The sequence below is a fragment of the Sinohyriopsis cumingii genome, chromosome 1 (genome assembly GCF_028554795.1).
Source record: "Sinohyriopsis cumingii isolate HCF-2022 chromosome 1, ASM2855479v2, whole genome shotgun sequence".
Lineage (NCBI taxonomy): Eukaryota > Metazoa > Mollusca > Bivalvia > Unionida > Unionidae > Sinohyriopsis > Sinohyriopsis cumingii.
Genome location: NC_142961.1, coordinates 148723137 through 148744016, shown reverse-complemented (window position 1 = coordinate 148744016; position 20880 = coordinate 148723137). Strand labels below are relative to the sequence as shown.

Here is a 20880-nt window from a genome sequence, read left to right as displayed (position 1 = left end):
ATCTTGAAGAATACACTAGGTTGTAGAGTCATGAAATGTAGCCATATTTATTTTTTGCATGAAAACATAAAATTTCATAAGTGATAATTTAGTTTCTGCTAACCAATCAGTGATAAGTTAATAATCTGGTAATATTTCCACATGACATCCTGCCAAAAATGGGACAAATTTTGAATTGCATAAAGTTACGATTATCAGTCACGGAATTTTTTTAATTGACTGATTGGTTATTTCAATGAAAGTGACCATTTCTTGATCAGATTGAACTCTATTCAGGTAACAGTGCTATTAATAGGCTATGCACTAGCAACCAGTCATAAAAGATCTTCAGTGAAGAATGCTCTCCATCAAACATAGCCTTGTTATTTCTCCCCGAAATTTGTCTAATATAGTCTTCCTTTCATTTAACAGGTCATAAAAGGTTTATTGAAGTTCTGGCCAAAGACATGCAGTCAGAAAGAGGTATGTTTAACTTAACTCCACCAGATATCTTACTTGCATATGTTGCTGTTTAAGAACTGTGTTAGGAATTGTAAGTTTAAATTGAATTGCCAAGACCAGTTAGTAGGAAGGTGAGACATAGCAGTTACATTCTGGGCAGTCATGGTGATGACATTTTTTGGTATTTGTCAAATAGTTTAGGGTTTGGTGAAAAGTTTTTCATTTGCATTTATTTTCTAAACTCCTTGATAGATTCTCATTATATGTGTCGGGAATCATTATGAAGCTTTGACAATTCATTGTGACACTGAAAACACACTCACACACACATTCACACACACACTTGGGATCAGGGTAACTAAGAAAATTTGTTGTAAGGTTCTGGTTAAAGTAAATTGCTTATATTTTTTAAACCTGTTTATACATGGGATGCATCATTATGGAGCTAAGACAATTCATTCTTTGACACAATCACTTATATATTTGACCTTAGGAACATGGGTATGGTTGTAGAAACTTTTGTCTATAATCTTTTGATTTCAGGTTTGTTTATATATCAAAATCCCTTTGGTCATATTTTGGATTAATCACTGTAAAACTAAGACATTCTGTAACAAGTTTGCTTTGGAGCATGGGGTAAAGGTCAGACAGAAAATTTGCATTGATTCTGTGCATTCTTCATCTGAATCATCATAATGTTAAAATTGGCTCAGCCATCCAGCAAAAGAAATCAGAAATAGTTTTTCCATCTGGTTGCTATGGAAGCCATTTTATTGCAAGGGAAACCATCTTGGACTTAAGTCAGTTAGAACATATCATCCTGTGAAAAATTCCTACCTTGCTTGATAAAAAACTGTTCTGGAGAAAAAAATTGAAAAATCAGGTGTGGAACAGTTAGCAAAATTGTTTGGCATCTATAGCAGTTAGGAAGAGAACATGTGTTTGACTTCATCAGTAATGTAGCTTCCACAGCAACATGGCAGAAAACCTTGCTTCAGGTGCCATACCTAATTGATGTTTTCTGCCTGGTTGCTATGGAATCCACACCATTTTGTTCTTACTAATATATCTATGGTAAAACTCCAAAATTGAACCCTCATCATACTGGAATCATCTTGAGATTGAAATTTTGGGGGCTTGTGATTTTTTCCTGCTTTAAGATAATTTTCCCCAGTAAACTGAAACCCCTCAGCTGTGAATACTGAAACGAATTTGTATTCCAAATTTCAATTTTATGCTTAAAAATGTCCTATAAAACAAAATGCAGTTCAAATTATGAAATGTATTTTAGCTCATAAATTCATGATAAGCTTTAACAAATTAATTATGATTAGCAAGTACTGTAGCAAGGCTACTGTTTTGAGGAGCATGATTGCTTTTCTGTGCTGTCGCACTCCTTAAATTGCTTCCAGGAGAGTAATCCAATGCTCTCCCCAATCTTATTGTTCAAAACAAAGATGTCCAGATGTTTTCTGAGTGAATTTATAAATTTTTGTCCCAGATTTCTTGCAGTGGCTTTTCACAAATACTATTGGTAATATGTATACAGGTTCTACCATTTTGATATGTGACGTCATGTGCCATAAACGATGGTGTTGTAAATCAACACTACCACAAGAGCTGTTTGCAGCTCTCCAGTATGTTACAAAACACAAGCCCTGCTTTAGGTGGCTTATTTGTGAGACAGATACCCAGAAAATATCCCAAAGGTATGTGAGGTTAAAACAAACATGATCAATAGAATATTTTTTGTTTGTTTTTATTAAATATCAGGTTTTCATTAACCACTCACGAGATATTGATGTTCTCTCATAATTACATTCTCTACCCTCTATGTACACACATCTGCGAAAGCCTCATTGAAACAAAAACCTCAGCTTGTTTGGTCCAAGAGTTTTTGGTTTTGATGGGTTTCACAGTGGGGGTGTTGGTGTTATAAGTTACCTGCCTTGTTACTTCTGCATTAGCATTTCAGAGCAGGTGTTCCAGGTGAGCAATATCAGACTCTCTTTGGACAATTGGTATTTAAGCTGCCAGTCTGTTTTATGTTAAAACCTTTCATTCACAAACATTAGTGTGGAAATCTGTCTTATTCTGAGTGGTCATGGTATGTTTTGCACACGATACAGTTATTGCAATAGTTTCTTGTTAACTTTAACCATGGAAAACAATTTTCAGAATTAACATTTTACGTGGCTTTGTGAAAAAATAAAGTGTCATTGTCATAGACATTTAGGCCTTATTGTTTCAAGAACAATCAGTGCTTGTTGGGTCTTTAAAATCATGGAAATAACCCACAAAATCCATGAAAATTGGTACCCCACAAAAACTAGTGGTTAAATTACAGTAATATTGCACCTGGGGCTGTTGCATAGCTGACATGTTTCTGGGATGAAAATAAACAACCAAATGATGGAAATTCCATCCTTCCATTAGGGTGAACCAAAATCTTCTAGAACACAGGATCAGCCATGGGTGAGAGATCCAGACATCAGTCAATGCATGAATTATTTTTGTATACCAATCCATACGCTACATAGACCCAGGCCTGGAGATCATACAGTAATGTGTACCCATCCATAAGCTGCATAGACCAGTGCCTGGAGATAATGCAAGTAATGTGTACCAATCCATACGCTACATAGACCCAGACCTGGAGATCATACAGGTAATGTGTACCAATCCATACGCTACATAGACCCAGGCCTGGAGATAATGCAGGTAATGTGTACCAATCTATATGCTACATAGACCCAGGCCTGGAGATAATGCAGGTAATGTGTACCAATCCATGAGCAGCATAGACCCAGGCCTGGAGATAATGCAAGTAATGTGTACCCATCCATGAGCAGCATAGACCCAGGCCTGGAGATCATACAGGTAATGTGTACCAATCCATGAGCAGCATAGACCCAGGCCTGGAGATCATACAGGTAATGTGTACCAATCCATGAGCAGCATAGACCCAGGCCTGGAGATCATACAGGTAGTGTGTACCAATCCATACGCTACATAGACCCAGACCTGGAGATAATGCAAGTAATGTGTACCCATCCATGAGCAGCATAGACCCAGGCCTGGAGATAATGCAAGTAATGTGTACCCATCCATGAGCAGCATAGACCCAGGCCTGGAGATAATGCAAGTAATGTGTACCCATCCATGAGCAGCATAGACCCAGACCTGGAGATCATACAGGTAATGTGTACCAATCCATACGCTACATAGACCGTGAGCAGCATAGACCCAGGCCTGGAGATAATACAAGTAATGTGTACTAAGTGATGAGATCATACAACTCTGAGTTTATAGACTCAGCTTTTATTTTCAGCCAGTCAAATGTACCATTACAAAATCTCGGGCTTTAAGACTATCTCAGAAGTTTTATGATTTCTGTTTCAGATTTAATATTGCATGATACACCAACAGATCAGGCTTTTCATTCTGTTGATGATTTAGGATATGTAAACTTGATCTACAGGCACATTACAAGGCAGCTTATCTTGGTCAGATCTATTCACACTTGGGTGTGCAGTGTAAATGGGAAATCGTGTTATTGTTAAAATTTGTTAAATATTTTGTTGTATTATGTAACAGGTGATGTTTCTGGGTGAGATAGAAGAGATGTTGGATGTGATAGAACCTGCTCAGTTCCAGAAAATAATGGAGCCACTTTTCAGACAGATAGCCAAATGTGTCTCCAGTCCACACTTTCAGGTGAGGCAAAGCTACCAGTCCTAATGTTCTTATGATCAAATTCACAAGTCCATATATGTGAGTCTGCTTTGTGCATTTAAATAATCAAGGCAATTCTTGTTAAAATGGCCCCACCCCTCAGTCTTAATGGTTTTTTGTGTGCTTCAAAGACAAAATCATTACCATTCTAAAGCATAAAAATTAAATTTAAAGATACACCTTTATCCTCTTTGCAATTAAGAAAACATTATGAGTTTGTTGTTAAAAATGTTACATATTGGTGGGTGGGGGTGTCTGGCAATACATTCTCACCCATGTGTATAACATTGGCCAAGTTTGATTACTTTCAGAAGATTACTAGTGTTGTCGAGTGACTGGTCTTGCAACGTACATTACAGTCCAGTAAAGCAAATAACTAACCATCATCATTATTTTGACCTTGTGACCATTCCCAAATACATCCCATCCCAGAAGACAGATTGGTTGAGTAGAGTTGCTGTGAAAATGGTTTAGATAGTAGCATTTCATGTACAGAGACTGCATATTAATGTTATGAGTTTAAACAAGGTCTTAATTAATGTTATAGGGCTGATTTTATGTATATTCAGTACATCCTTCACGTTAAAAAACTGCAGGTTGAAAAACCAATTTGAGTCTTGTGGTAAAAATAATACTGATATTTGTTTTCCTTTTTATTGGATCTGATTCCAGAGCTTGAGTAAGGTCTAATTTTTCCTGTGGGAAAAAGACTTAGTGTTCCCACCTCACTGCAAAAATATAAAAAAAAGCATGATGTATGTTGAGTCAGACTGTATACAACAAAGAGCCTGATCTGCCATAGCATAATGCACCTGCAGACCAGAGTCTATGTTGTTTGTTCTGCTGATTACTCCATACAAACTGCACAGACTCAGATCTGCTGGTACAGTATGTGATGACAGATCTGGGTCTGTGCAGTTTGCAGTTGGACTTGGCTTACAAGTGAGTATATGTGGTAATTGTTACTGGTGTTGATTGCTAGTTTGTCATCTTTTTAGACCTGCCAACCCTTATAATTTTCACCACAAGTCTTACTGAAGTGTTGAATGGATGAATATCAAAAATTACAAAATTTTGATTATTTGATACAGTCTAGATACAGTTTTTGATCTGGATCTGGGTTTTATATTGAATTCAGTGGAGTACATCAGAGAACCAGTCTTAACTTTACAAGAATACCTCAGAAACTTTAAACTGACCATGTTTTATATAGAACACATGCAGTATCAAGCTCTTGCTTATGTAATATTTTCATAAAATTTTTGTCCAGTGAAAGAAAACATGAATGAAGATGAAAAATACAATAAGCCTTAAAGTGTTTAAACAATCAGTACATAGTTATAAAAAAGAATGTTCAGAGTTTTGGGGAAACAGCAGGATAGGCTGCAAGTACTTTTATTGGACATAATGTGTTGACTTGAATATGTCATATGAAATTCAAAATAAACCCAAAGATTGTGTAAAGTTTGGAGAATAAGCAAGAAGCCTTTGAGCTCCATGGTGTTTGGAACTGAGTTTCTGAAACTGTACTTGAGGAAATTAAGGATGAAGTGTACTTTAAAAACTTTATACTGGAACAGTTGAATGTAATGTTCGTCATTGCTGCATCAGCCACAGATTTGTATTGTTTAAATGCATGTTTTCAAATTCAAGTACTAGATATTGTGTAATAAATTGCTGAAAATTGGTCAGACCTGGGGAAAATATGGACTGTCTTGCTGAGAAAGTCTTGTTGTGGTTGGCAGGTCTGTCTTTTGATTTGGAGTTTTTAATATTGCTGCAACTCCTGTTCAAGTCTGTAGATCATGAGTTCAGATGTCAAGGACAGATGATTTATAAATGGCTAACCTTTTAATGAAGGAGATTACAATCATACCAGCGACTCTGGAATTCTGCAGATTGCATATGAATCTCACAAGCATCTTTTGTCCCAGGATAATTGTTACATTAAAAAAAATTGGTACTTGACGGAACCAGACAGATCTTTTCCACAGGTATGGTTTGATTGGAATATGGAAATTCATCTTATCTTGGACACTTTCTGTTATGTTAAGTAATCACAGCATAAGTCTTAATGAGTAAAACAATACTGCCTTCTTCGGACTGATCCTCTAACAATACTGTAAAGCACAGCCTTCTTTGGACTGCTCCACTAACAATACTGCAAAGCACAGCCTTCTTTGGACTGCTCCGATAACAATACTGCAAAACACAGCCTTCTTCGGACTGGTCCACTAACAATACTGTAAAGCACAGCCTTCTTTGGATTGCTCCACTAATAATACTGCAAAGCACATTCTTGTTTGAACTGGTCCACTAACAGTGGATATTATGGTTTGATAAATGCTCTCATGACACCATGCTCTGTGATGTGGTGACACACTATGACATCAATGCTATATGCAACTCCATGCTCATACAGTATTCCAGTGGTACAGTTGCTAATAGTTGACAGCTTTGTTGGTGCAAAAATGCATTGTTTGGTTTTCATTAGGAGTAAGACAGTTTTAAAACTGATATGATTTTGAGACACTGACAACAGCAATCCACAAACAAAAAAGCCAATCCTAGCTAATTTACCAATACTGTGGTTAATAAGAAAATTTACCTCGGCTTTGTTTTAAACTTGTTTCCAAGTGTTTTGTATTTTGTTCTTTGCAGGTAGCGGAGAGAGCACTATACTTCTGGAACAACGACTATATTATGAGTCTGATTGAGGAGAATTCTAACGTGATATTGCCCATCATGTTTCCAGCATTATATAAAATCTCTAAAGAGCACTGGAACCAGACAATAGTGGCACTGGTGTATAATGTTCTCAAGACCTTCATGGAGATGAACAGCAAGTTGTTTGATGAACTCACAGCAAACTACAAGTCTGAGAGGCAGAAGTAAGTATCTTTTCATTGTTATGAGCATTACATTTTCTGTTTGTATTGCAAAACATAGACAAGACCTGGGTGGTAGGCATTTTCATTTGACACATTTTCTTGGGGTTTTTTTCTTTCTTTGGTGCAGCAATGATACATGATGAATGTATTCATCATGGAGTCCATCATGGAAAGTACTGTTTATCAAGTCAGAAAAAGTGACCTACTTTTAATACGACAGAGTTAAACCTATTTAGCATGATTATTTGAAAGTCACTCATTGTCAACAAGTGAAATTTAGTAGGCATGTAAATGACCTGATTAGATTTTCTTGCCATAATAGCAGTTTTTAAACACATGGGTCAGTGACCAGAAGAGCTTATATGATGGCCTTATGTCTATATATCCTCGGTGTATTGTCCCTTAAGCTAGAATTGACCAAGTCCAGAACAGTTTAAAACTATTGTTAGCAACCCTGTACTTGCGCAGTGAAGCACTTTCACAGACAACTTCATACCAGAAGGGTAATCTGTTCAGACCATAGTGGACATTGATGTTATGGGTGAGTTAACTCAACTTTAAAGATACATGTTTAAAGAGTCAGGTTAAAATTGAATTTAATGTTTGAAATTTAGTGAATATTTGGTGAAGTTTTGGAATAAAAAGAATTAAATTGTTGTTCAAGTGGCAATTGATTAAATAGTTTGACCTATTTTCAATGACAGTAGTGTAATTGAGGTACTCCCTGTAAGTTAGAATTCATTACAGTGTATAGTTTCTGTTATGCTTTTTTGGATTCATATGGCCAAAATACATGGTGTAATAACCTTAAGATCTAGTTGGTCCTAAATGAAAATCATACCTCTTCAGACATCAAGTTACATTGCCATGGATTGCTGTCATGATAGTCTCGTCACGACTCTTTGTCATATTGACATTGAGTTTTCACTAAAAGACATGGTGTCTTGTTGGTTCTAAATGAAAATTTTACCAATTTAACATCTAGTAAGGCCACCAAGGCATCTGTCTTGTCAATATTTTTGCTGGTAGTCCTTCAATTCGACTGCCACAGTGGCCATATTGAAAATCCTGTCACTACTCCTTCTTAATAGATTGTCATATCAGTGTGGGGTTTTTACTAGATGACTTCTTGTGATGTCTTGTTGGATATAAATGAAAATGGTTACTGCCAGGCATGCCTTGAGACATCCAGTATGGCCATGACAAAGCCATCTTCACAACTTTGTTATTATTACTCATATTGACACAGAAATGCTCCCAGGGCACACGATCATATGATTTGCAAATTTTTTTATGAATTCGTGCACTTGTTAAGTGGTAATGCACAAGGATTCCCTCAAATTAATTTCAAGTCGCACATATAAAAATGTACATTATTCAGTATACAACTTTATTCAGCCATTCATCTTTAAAAGTGCTTGTAGAAATGGTAGAAATATTGTAGCGCTTGTCACAGCATGTATTTTTATTAACTATTTACACATGTGGTTTCTTTGGCTGGACATGAATGGTTGTTAAACTTCATTTGACTGGCACATTGAGCCCCATAACAAGCATGTGTCCTAGTTCGAACCTTGCATCAAGGAAATTTCACAAATGCGTGTTTATAATACAGACTTGGTTTTCACTAAAAGACTCTAATGATATTTTGTTGCTTGTAAATGAAAATGGTAATGATCTGACAACTAATATGTCCTCCATGTTGGTCTATTTTTAAAATCTTGTTATTGCTTCTCCTGTTGTAATGGTTGTATTGACATGGGGTTTTCATAAAAAAGGCTTCTTGTGCTGTCTAGTTGGTCTGAAATGAAAATGATGCCCCTTGGAAATCCAGTATGGCTGCCACCATGAATATCTATCACCAGTCACCATATGGTTATATCTGCATCAGTTTTCACAAGACTTATCTACTTATATTCAGTGAAACTGGTGCTGATCAAACCTCCAATATAGCAGTCAAATCTCGTTATTGCAATTTCTCCTAAATGGATGACCGTAGCTTCATGGGATTTTCACCAAAAGTTTTGGGGGCCCTGAGTAGCTGAGTGGTCCAAGGCACTTGCCTTCTCAGGTCACTGAAATCTCACATTTTTCCATGTGGGTTTGAGTCTCAGGCTCTGCCATTGTGGGTATGTTTCTTTCCAGGGTTTTCCCAGATTCTTCCTTCATCAAATATATATGCGACCATGTATAACTTATCGTGTGCTGAAAACATGATGTTAACCCGATAACAACCAAGCAACCAACCAAAAGCTGGTTGGTCCTAAATGAAGACAATGCTAATTTGACATACAATATGGCCAGCATGGTAGCCATCATGACATCTTCTCACCAAGGCCACAGAATGTGCCATTTTAAAATTCTTGTTATTGCTACCCTTGAACTGATGGTTGTATTGGCATGGGTTTTCAATAGTATTTTTCTTATGATATTTATTTGGTTTAAAATGAAAATGATGCCCCACAGTGGACACACTGAAAATTTCAAAAGTAATATCTACTTGGTACTCAGAACAAATAGTACTGATCAGTGCCTTCAGCCAGGCTGCCAAAATTTTTTATTGTCACTTTACCAACTTTTTTTGTACAATATGCAGTTGCAGTGTTAAAATGAAGCTAATACAACCTAAAAAAATGGCTGCCTTGATGAACAGCCTAATTTTTTTTATCTTTTATTCTACTTCACCTGAAAGGACAGTCCTATTGAAATGGGATTTTCACTTAAATGCTTTGGCAGTATATTGCTAGTTCTATTGAAAAGGGTACTCTTTTTGACCTCCAACATAGCTTGATAGTGGCCATATCGAAAATCTTGTTATCATTACTCCTTCTGCATTATTGGTACAGATCTGACCACCAACATATCTGCACTTCTGTGATTAAGTTTTGAGAAACAGACCTAACTGACCATGTTGTCAAGTCACAGGTCATTGCTTTTATTTTACTTCATTGAGCTTGTAAACACAGTGACTTGCATATATATGGAAGTGAATTTTGACCAGAGTTTATAAATAATTGTGTAAATGTTGGCAGTCAGCACTCAGACATTTATTTTAAAATCTGAAGTCTTGACTTTGGGTTTTAGCTTTATTGGCTTGTAAGCATGATTACACAATAAAGTAAGAATGGATTTTTATAATTTAACCCAGTTTCTATATACATGTGAATACCCTGAATGCTACCACTTCAATAGTTCTATTATTTTCCCAAACATTATTACTTCAAGATCTAACCAAACTTAGCATTTGGTTATTTTTCCATCAAATACATTACCTGATCATATGAAGTTAGGATAACCTTCCTCTACCTCCGAATCCAGCCATCCTGGAAAGAGTGAAGAAAAGGCTTTCTGTCTATATAGTTTATAAAGGGAAGAAACTCTTAAAGGTTATTTCCCCTCTCTACCTGATTGTTAGCTACTGTTAAATCAGGTTTAAACCAGTTGTTACTTTTGATGCCATATGCTAAGGTGTTCTCCAGACAGTCTTGTTAAATTTGAGAAATTTTTTAATGTCAATTTAATCATCTACTTCTCTTTTTTCAATGGTATAGTAAGATTAATGTTGTTTTATATGGTGCATAATTCTGGTTAATTTATTTATTTTTTTTCACAATTACCGTACTAATGGTTCTTGTCACATGATTTAGATCAGTAATAATCAGTTCATTTGAAAAATTTACATGTGTTATAGTTACCAACCATTGATTAGAAAGCAAGAGGCACAAGAGTTGCCTTTCAACTTTCATTGCAATCTCCTATCTCTTTGTGACCCTTTTATGGAACATACAAAAGAAAGGACAGTTGTCACCCGAGATCTTGCATTGGTGGTTCTAAACAGTGGCAGGTTTTTTCTGCTTGCCATGTGAATTATAGGCAGTCATATTTTCACCTGCAGGCAGGGAAAAGAGAGAAGAGAAGTTTCTCCTTCCCCAGTTCTTCCATCCATCATCAGTGATACATCATTGCCCGCAGCATTTGGTGACCCACCTGAAGTGCCAGGATACTCAGTTTCAGTTGCATTTGGACCAACCATTCTCACAAAATGATGGGTGATCCAAACTGACAGAGGGTCTCTGGATTTTATTATCCAAAACCTCTCCACTCTCATCTTCCTACCTTCGTGAAGTAACTCAATTGATCCCATGAAGAGGAGTGTTTTTAATCAAGAAAATCCAGTTTTTATTTGTTTGTTAAGAGTGGTATAGATAGTATGAAAACTCTGTAAACAGGGTTTCTGTTCTAGAACATTGCTGGTTATGATGTCCAATGACAATTGAGACCTTCAGTAGAGATGTGACTAGTCCTTGGGTCTTCACTAATGTTTCTGAGCATCTGCTGCAGAGATGGTAACATCTTGCATGCCATGCCACAAATACATTCGGTAAGATTGGTTTCTTGGTTCATGACATGAACAGCCTTACTTCCCTCATTGTGTATTGGGAAAATCAATCTAGAGACGTCAGACCTTGTCCCTTCTCAACATTATGTCCATCTAGGGATGGAACCCTTAACATTTGGTATTTTCTCCCAAACACATCAAAAGAATCTTTCTTGCTTTTATAGAAAGCATCAACCAAGATGTTGAGCTGGTTCTGGCAATGAAAGTTTAACTTGTGCATTAGAGAAAGCAACAAACAAGACAGTGTTTAGGCGATAAAGTTTTGTTTACAGCTCCTTGGCATACTCAAGCAGGAGTAGACCTGTTACAATGCCAGTTTACTACTGGACCTGTGATGGTCAGTGGCATGTGGATTCTTCAAGGGAAAGCTCTTAATATCATCCTGATGGAAATGAAAGTCATTCTCAATGCCTTCCACACATTGGTGGAACATATCCGTGTAGCATGGTCCTTATAATGTTAGATAATTCATTTGTGGTGTCATATTCCTTCAAATGATGGAACAATCACCAGACCTTTGCCTCACATAAGGGAATACCTTTGTGGATACTCCTAATAGTAACTAAAATTCAAGTCCATCACATTCCTGTCTGGCTGAATTCTGACATACTTTAAAGCAAGTAACATATTTAACTTGAAATTTATGATAATGCTATTGTCATCATTTAGAGGAAAATACATTATTTGTAGATCCAAACTACATGCAGTTCAGTTCTGACGATTCAGGCATTATAATAACACAACTTGGGTTTTTTGTAAGAAGAGATTGTTGTCATGTGTCAACCCACAGTAAGTCATTGTTCCTGCCACTTGATTGATCTACATGTATGAAGAGAAGTAAAGATGCTGGAAATCCCACTGTATACCCTCAGATGTTATCTGATACAAATGGAAAATATCCACACCGTGTTAGATATTACCTACCACTGAAGGTAAGAATGCATGACATTATCCCAAAAGCACCATTTGCTTGGCTAAAGGGAATTTTTTTCTGAATTCTCACAGGCTCAGGTACACATTGATGATCTCAGCTCATGAAACTTGCCACTTTCACTGGATTTGCATGGGAACCTTTTGATGGTGAGACAGTAATCAAGTGTGCAATGCCCCAGTCATCTCCCTTGAATGTGTATAAACAATTTGTTTCCTTTTTGTGCTAAACTGACATTAGGAGAAGTTCATCCTTTCAGTACAGTAATCAACCACTTCATTGGCCTAAGTGGTTAGAATATCCACCTCAGTTGGGGGAGGTTGTGGATTCAAACCCTGAGCTGAGTCATACCCAAGACATAAAAATGGTACTAGCAGCTGCATCACTTGGCACTCAGCATAAAGAGGTTAGTGTTAGGACTGGTTGGCCTGGTGCCAGGATAATAAGACTGGGTGGGACATGATGCTGCATGTAGTGATATGACTAAAAAAACACACACACACATAAACACACACACATTAGTAGAGCAGTAATCATGCTTCTACTGGGTGAAGTGCATAGAGGTGGGAGGAAGCTTTCATTTCATTCTTTCCTCATTCGTATTCTTCTAATGTGATTAGGTAATATATATGAAAGAGAAAACAAAATTTTTTGCAAATTTTATCTCTTAAATAATACTCACCTGATATTACAGATAATCCCTTCCACCCTTCCCTGCAATATAAGCATCCTTTAAGGTGTTGCTTAATTGCCTGTTAATAAAATGATTTAAACCAGATGCTGCAGTAGCCACAGAACAGGTAGAGAGGGGAGTTAACCTGTAAGAGTTGTTTCCCATTGTCTAAAAATTTTTACGAAAATTGTGGTTTTTTTTCTCTGTTGTTTTGGAAGGGCTGGATTTAGAGGATGCAAAGAAAGTTATCCTAAGGTGTATGATTAGGTAAGTATTATCAGAGAAACATAATTTAGTAAATAAATTGATATTTGCATCAAATACATTCCCAGATCACATTGTTCGGAGATAAACTCTGCTACCTTCCAAATCCGGCAATCCCTAAAATATAAAAATTGTCTTTCCCATTGCTGTAACATATAGATAATGGAAAAGAACTCTATTACTTCCCCATCCCTCTGTAGGAGGCTACCCATCAACTGGCTGTTTACCAAGTTAGGCTTTAAGTTGTTATGATCTACATCAATCAGCTGAATTTCCCAAGATCCAAGATTGTGATTTTTAATCTTATGTTTTTCAACTATTGCTCAACAAAGTATAGTATTGTATAAAAAGATGTTTACTCTATGTTGCAATCATTATTTTTTTAATTTGGATAAGTGTTTTGTAAATTTTATTGGTTATGTGAACTGTATTCTGACCATGTGCTTCAGCAAGTTACCATTTTTCCCTTTTGTTATTCACACAAGCTGCCTATATTTAATGTTTAAGTAATAAGTGTTGTTAATTTCTTAATTTTGCTGTCATTCTTGTCTTTGCGAGTTCAACAATGGTGACAGTGTACTAAGTACACAAGGTTTAGGACCAGTCAGGACATGCACAAGACATGTCTGGGATGCACTAAATGTACGTCCACATCATCCTGCATTGTGCCTCATGGCCAGAGGTAGTTTGGTTCGTGTTGCTGCAGATAAGCCTTAAGAGCATGGGGAGATGCGGAAAGCTTTAGACAGAATTACGTACTGAGCCTTCATGCTAAGATGTCATCACTTGCCCCATCCCTCACCCCTATTCACAGATGATATGGATAATATGGACTATGTCAACAGCATCCATAAGATCTAGTCAGCTAAAACTGGAGGAGGAAGGGATGGCAAAGATTTTGACCCTGCATCATTCTTGGATTTTGCTGGAAACACAGATGCATTGACTTGTTTAGGAAGTCATGCTGCATTTGCGTGAATCAGGTGAGGTTTTTGTCCTTCTGCCCATTACATGGGTGTAAGGATAACTTGGAGATAACAGGATATTATCCTTCCGTTTTTATGTGTCCCAGTGGGCACAATTTCACCCACATACCTAAGCAATGCCTTCTAGCTCGTAAGTTTGGGCATCTGGGGTATTTGTCAAATATTGTTGACCAGTATGACCTTACATACACACAGTAATTTGTCACTCCATCTGTGGACCAAACCCTCCATATGTACTGGATGAACAGTGACAAGATATCCATCTTTTGAAGAGGCCACATCACATGTCAGCTGGCTGATCCATGGTATGAGGAGTTATATGGGGATTATGTAAGGTGATCATCTATTTCAGTCCACATTCCACCCAGACATTGTCTGCGCTGACTATCCAGCCAGCCTTCGTGATGACTACACAGCCAGAGCTGCCAGTCCATCACATTAACCAGCAAGACATGTCATGGCATTTGCTAGCTACCAGTCTACTTGGTGTGTTATTTTTTTACAGTGTTGACATAGGGCAGATACAATGCCACACAAAGGGACAGTGGCACCAACTTTATCTATGCTACTTGATATGGTTTACATAAACATGATGCATTGTCAGGAAAGAGGACCTCAACATCAATTGCAGTGATACCCTGACCCCACTGATACAGACTGAGTTTAGTTTCAAAGTGGCCAAGGAGGAATTTATTGGGTTTTACCAGTTTTCAAGTGCCCATTGCCACCATTAGCATGCCAGACCTACAAGATGAAAACTTTATTAGTTTTAGAAGATGAAGATAATGATTGTGACATGCAGTGAATATTTTTTTCACGCAGTACTCTGTACTATACTGACTTTATCAATGGATGACTAAAAAGCCATCATGATATTTCTTGGATTTTGAGAGACACACGATGCTGAACATATCCAGTGAAAGCTAAACTGGAATAAATAACTGCAACCATTGTAGTGGTCAGTAAGGTTATGGTGAGAGTTTCTTCCCTTCAGCTACATGTATATAGATAGGAAAGACAGAATTCATGTCTTTTGGTTTTGCTGGAATTGGGTGGTGGCAGAGTTTATTTTCCATCATTTATGAGATTGGGTTAGTATTCTTGGAGAAACATAATTGACTAAAATATTTGTAATGTTGATGTTGCCTGGAACAGCCTGCCAGTTGAGATTCGATGTACGAACTCTTATGGTATTTTCTGCAGGTTGTTGCAGACATGGGAGGGGGCAACCTGTAAGTGTGGCATATGCAAATAACTTTTTTTTTTTTTACAGCAGCCAGCTTTTTCTTTGTATTTCTTTAAACTTTCTTTTAAATTATCCATTTTTGTAGAGCTTTTTGCTTTTTGCTGCAATTTGTATTAATGGTCATCAGTATTTGTAGCCTAATTTCTTTTTTTTTAGTTTTATATTAATATTTATCTGTGCTTAATTCAGCTCCTAATCCACTTTTAGGCTCTATTTATAAGTAGATTTGGTCTTTTAACCTCTTATTTTTGCAGTGGCAACCCTTTTCTGCATTATGTGCTTTAACATCTTTCTTTAATTTTCTTATCTGAATTTGCATGTTGTGATGTTTAGATTTGTCAAAAAAAACTTTTAAAAATATGCATGCATGTGTGTGTGTGTGTGTGTCATTGTGAGTGTGCATGTCATGGTGTTTGTTATGTTTCACTGATCACATTAACATTAGTTAGGAAGCTCTTTTGTAAATCCAGTAATTTTGAAAAGTTGAACAGTTTTGTCTTTCCTGTCTATACAGACATATTTACAAAGGGAAGAAACTTCTATACATTAGATCCCCAGGGTACAGTTGTTTACTCCGGTTTAGCTTCGCTGGATATAATCAGCATAGTATAAAGTGACTCTGAAAATCCAGGAGTATTACACAGGTTTTCAATCATTCATTGACAAGTCTGTTGACTATTGGAAGTAAAGGTATTCACTTCGTGTTGCAACCATTATTTTCTGAAATTTGTTGAGCATTGTGTGAATTTTGTCACAATTCTGGACTTTGTTTCTGATCTTGTGCTCCAACATGTAGTGTTGGTGCCCTTTGTTGGCTATTTCTTCCACATGGCCTGTATATTTAAGATAATAAGTATTTATCATTTATGTATGTGAATAAATTCAATTGGTTAATTTTGTCTTTTGTTTTGTCATTCTTGTCTTTCCTGGAATTGATAGATGACAGTAACAAAATGCACTAAATGCAAGAGATTTAAGCTTCAGAGGACACACGTGACACATACCTAGTTTGTACCAAGTGTTCCTCATACAGCATGCAGTATCTTTGTGTCTTGGACAAAAGGTATCTGGTCCACGGTATTTAAGAGCAAAGATACACATGGCAAGTTCAGAACAATGGAATGCAATGTTCTGAGGTTATGGAATGCAATGTTCTGAGGCTACATCCCAAAACGTTGTCACTGTTCACTTTAGTATGGTACACCATAAGGGTTCCCCTTTCTCCCTCCTCCCTATTGAAACTGACACAAAGCTGACAATGACCGTTACATCAGATGAGCTTACGTTTGAAGAACAAGGGGTTGTGGGCTTGACAGCCCCTCATTCTTCACAGGCATTGATGGAAACGCAGATGAGGTGCAACAACACAGTTGCTGGCCTTGGTTCATTTTATGCTCCATTGATGGTTTGAAACAAATTGAAGACTGTCCTCCTTTTATTAGGCAGTCTAGTGGACTTAAGTCCCCCAGCATGTTAGAACATGGCCTTGACACCTGTAAATCTTGATTGCGTGTGGTGTATTTTGGGCTATGATAGTCAATTTGGCCATATGTCTGTATTGTACACCACTGCTCTGGCTGCCAACTGTCCAGCAGACCATGCAGCCCCTCTGTCTTGTGCCAGAAAGGTTCATGACTACCCATGAATCTGTCATTTCAGATGATCATGCTACATTCCTGCCGATGGCATCATGGTATGTATTGTTACATGGGAATCGGTTAGCTGGTCTGTTTTCTGCATGTATTGCCCAGACAGTCACACTGAGCTGACCACCCAGCAGGTAGCCCTGCCATCTGTCCAGCTGACTGGCTAGCAGTCCTCTTGGCAATACCTACTAGCAAGATGAGCCTTGGTACTTGCCCAGCTTCAGTGCAACTGCTGAGTCACCCATTTGGGGACATAGTAGGCCTTGCACTAGGTCAATGGCACTGTCTTATCCATGTGAGAATCCACCACAAGCATCGCTAAGGTTATTAACTGGGCAGTGCACCACAGGATGAATAATGGCCTGACGACTTCAGAGAATATGGCTATAGTTAGATGAGATGCCTGTTGGCACTCATCCATGCTAAAGCCTTGTTATGACTTAGCTATCAGGTCTACACCCTTTGGCACACCATTGCTGTTTGACGATATAATAGAGGACTCAACAAGTGCATAGCTGCACTGGGATTCAAAGTAAAGATGAGTCAGACTTTGTGTAAAAAGTGGATTAATTTGAGGTGAAGGAACTATATACCAATTTGCAATAGCATATTTGGTCTGAACACCAGCCCGTGGGTACTCGTCAGCAGTTTCTAGTCAATCGGAACAAGTTGGACCTTGGTCCTTCCTAGCATTCTGTCCACTTAGTCATGGACCCTTTTTTTTTTATTACCTACCTCGTACGTGGTACTCAGCATTAAGAGGTTAGTGTTAGGACTGGTCGGCCTGGTGTCAGGATAATGTGACTGGGTGGGACATCATGCTACATGTCTGCAGCATGATACCCCAGTGCAAAACATCACTATAAACTGTCACACTGCAGACATCGTAGCGATATGACTGAAAAAATGTTAAAGCTACGTTAAAAATCCAAATCACACACGCACACACCTATCTCTTAAGTATGAGTGACACATATTATCAACTTCACAGAGTTGTTTTCCAACAAGGACTGGATTTCTGCAAGAGTTTTTTGCAACTCAGCCTGCTCACTGGAGCTGTGGATTTAATTCTTAACTGCCTGTTTATGCATCATTTGCAAATGGCTCAGCTTTGTCGGTGGCAACCCATTTCCTGACAACTGGATCAACAAATTATGTTTCTGAATTAAATAATATCTTTTCTGCATGAGAGATACAAGAAAAAGATGAACCCATAGCAGAAAGTTTGCTGGAAAGCCTTGAACCACCGGTTATGATCTGCATTGACACAATTTCATACATTTGGGGAGCCCACCTGTTGCCCAGTTTCATCTTGGTCAGTGGTAAATAGAAACCATAAGATTAACTTCTTTGCACCAGCCTTGTAAAAGTTAACTTTTAATTTCTGGAAGGTTCTGGTACATGGAAAAGTAGTCTTCATTGTGATGGACATTTAATTGGTCTTAGATTACATAATACCTGTTAGAACAGGACAGGTTTATGAAGTCACCAGACTGGAGCATTCTGGTTTATGACTTTCTGCGCTGATGCATGCAGATGATTATTAAGGTACAAATGACATATGTTTTGTCCATCTGTCAATTTTCAGATGATTTGCATACTTTGTGGGCATTCAATGATAAGGTGGAATCACAACTGCTCACTTTCATCTCTCCAGTTCTGGACATAGAAGCCTGTGCTATGAATGTATAATTGTACTTTTAAGACAGTTGTGATGGCTTTTAGAGCTGTGCCTAACTCCTCCCATGGCCCAGGTACCAAAACTACTTCAGAAAATGGGGAGTCACAAATGCAAAATATATCTGATAGCTGCTCTGAAGTGTTGCGAGTCCTGTGTGTATGATTGCTGGATCATTTGATGGACATTTCCAAGGTCAACGCCCACCTGACTCCACCCCACACACCCAAAACCCAACTTCTTCAGACAACCCTGTTTTCAGGTGATTCATCCATACATGGACAGGCACTCCATCATGCCTGGCTCATGTCAGGAGAGACCTATGAAGGAAAGGATTTAAGTACTCAGTATTAGGCCCACCAATTTGGAGTGTATGCAACCTCAGCAGAATTGTCCCATTAAATGTGGCAATCCTACAGTTGGCAGTTTTGTTTTTCTGGCTCTTTGTTTACTAGAAAACGTTAGCCCCCATTACCAACAAGGCATTGCTCCATATCTTGGAGATGTTCAAGCATCTTGATAGAGGTAATAGTCATCTTGATAAGGATTTCTCAAAAATATTCAAGCCACTTTTAACTTCAGTAGTCCAAAACCTTTGTTTTCGCAAATGGAATCATTGGTGGGTGTTGGCATGGCTCAGTTTACATATTTGAATATTTAACTCAAACCTCATTGCAGCTTCTGTCATACAAAATGTGTTTTCTTAAACTGTAGCATTGGTATGCTGATGAAGTGAGTTGCATGCCCTTTCAGCAGACCCAGTTAAGTTGGATTAAAGTTGCTGACAGCAGTCTCCCCTCTCCATCTACATGTCTTGATAGGCGATGATGCGGGACACAAGAATACTTGCCCGATCACATTACTCTTAAGCCCTGCTACACATCCCCACAAATGTAAGCATCTTTCTTGATGTATTGCAGAAGTTATAATTGAGTAAACAACTGTAGCCATGTAGTGGTGGTCAGGGGAATTAATGGCCAGTGGGTTCTTCCTATTGTCTTTATGTTACATGTATGTTGTAAAAACAAGAAGGACACAATTTTCCTGTCTCATGTGATTGCTGGATTTGAGTGGTATTTAAGCTTCTTTCCAAGTGCTAACGTTGTCAGATAAGTGCTTTCAAAGAAATATAATTTGCTATCCATTTGCTTTTTATATATAATATGCATGTGTTTTATGTTTATGCATGCATTTAATGTGTATGTTATCATTATTAAATTCATTGGTCTTGGACAAGAAGAGCGTATGGGATAGCCTGTTGTCCATTTTCTGACATCTGCCCAAGTCTTGGCACAAGTTTGTTGCCGCTGTTCATCATGGATTGGTTGGAGGAATGCCACTAAACTCTGCATTTACATTCATCCCAAGTTCTAGTAGGTCCAAAACAAAAGCTGTGCTTACACATCCAATACAACCATTACAGTGGCCATCTTGAAAATGTTGTTATTGCTACTCCTTCTAAATGGATTGTCATGTCAACATCGAGTTTTCAATGCTGATCAGACATCCAATATGTCTACCACAGTAACCATCATATACATTTTTATATTACTAAACCTTTTATGGTGTCTAGTTGGCATGAATGAAATGATGCCAATCTGAAATCCAGTATGGCACTGTGATGACCATCTTGAAAATCTTGTTATTGTTACTCCAGAATTATGGTCATATCAGTATAGGGTTTTTAGCAAATGACTTCTTATTATATCTGGTTTGTCTTAAATAAAAATGCTGCCCTGCAGATGTCCTGTATCAGTGCTACAATCAATGTCTTTCAAATCTTTTAATTTGTTCTTGAGCTTGGATGGTCACATTGGCATAGGGTTCTTACCAAGACTCTTCTAATGGTGTCTCATTTGTCCTGAATAAAAGTGGTATTGATTTTACATCCAGTATAACCGTTACTTAGGCAAAATTTGAAAATCTTTACACATAAGAATATAGGACATGGTTTCAACACTGACACATTTTTAAAAAAATGCAATGGTCA

The 20880-nt window shown here is 37.6% G+C and overlaps 1 protein-coding gene across 2 annotated transcripts in view; it reads left to right on the top strand.

The window, feature by feature from the left end:
* The window catches only part of LOC149808125 (serine/threonine-protein phosphatase 2A 56 kDa regulatory subunit epsilon isoform-like), a 112185-nt gene that overhangs the window by 79283 nt on the left and 12022 nt on the right, over positions 1-20880 (top strand). The window contains exons 9-12 of one of the 2 annotated variants that reach the window (XM_089973600.1): positions 412-462; positions 4039-4158; positions 6838-7067; positions 15524-15552. In XM_089973600.1, the coding sequence (XP_089829726.1) occupies positions 412-462; positions 4039-4158; positions 6838-7067; positions 15524-15552 (430 nt within the window). The remainder of the gene's footprint in view (positions 1-411; positions 463-4038; positions 4159-6837; positions 7068-15523; positions 15553-20880) is intronic. The other variant, XM_089973593.1, reaches the window with a different exon arrangement.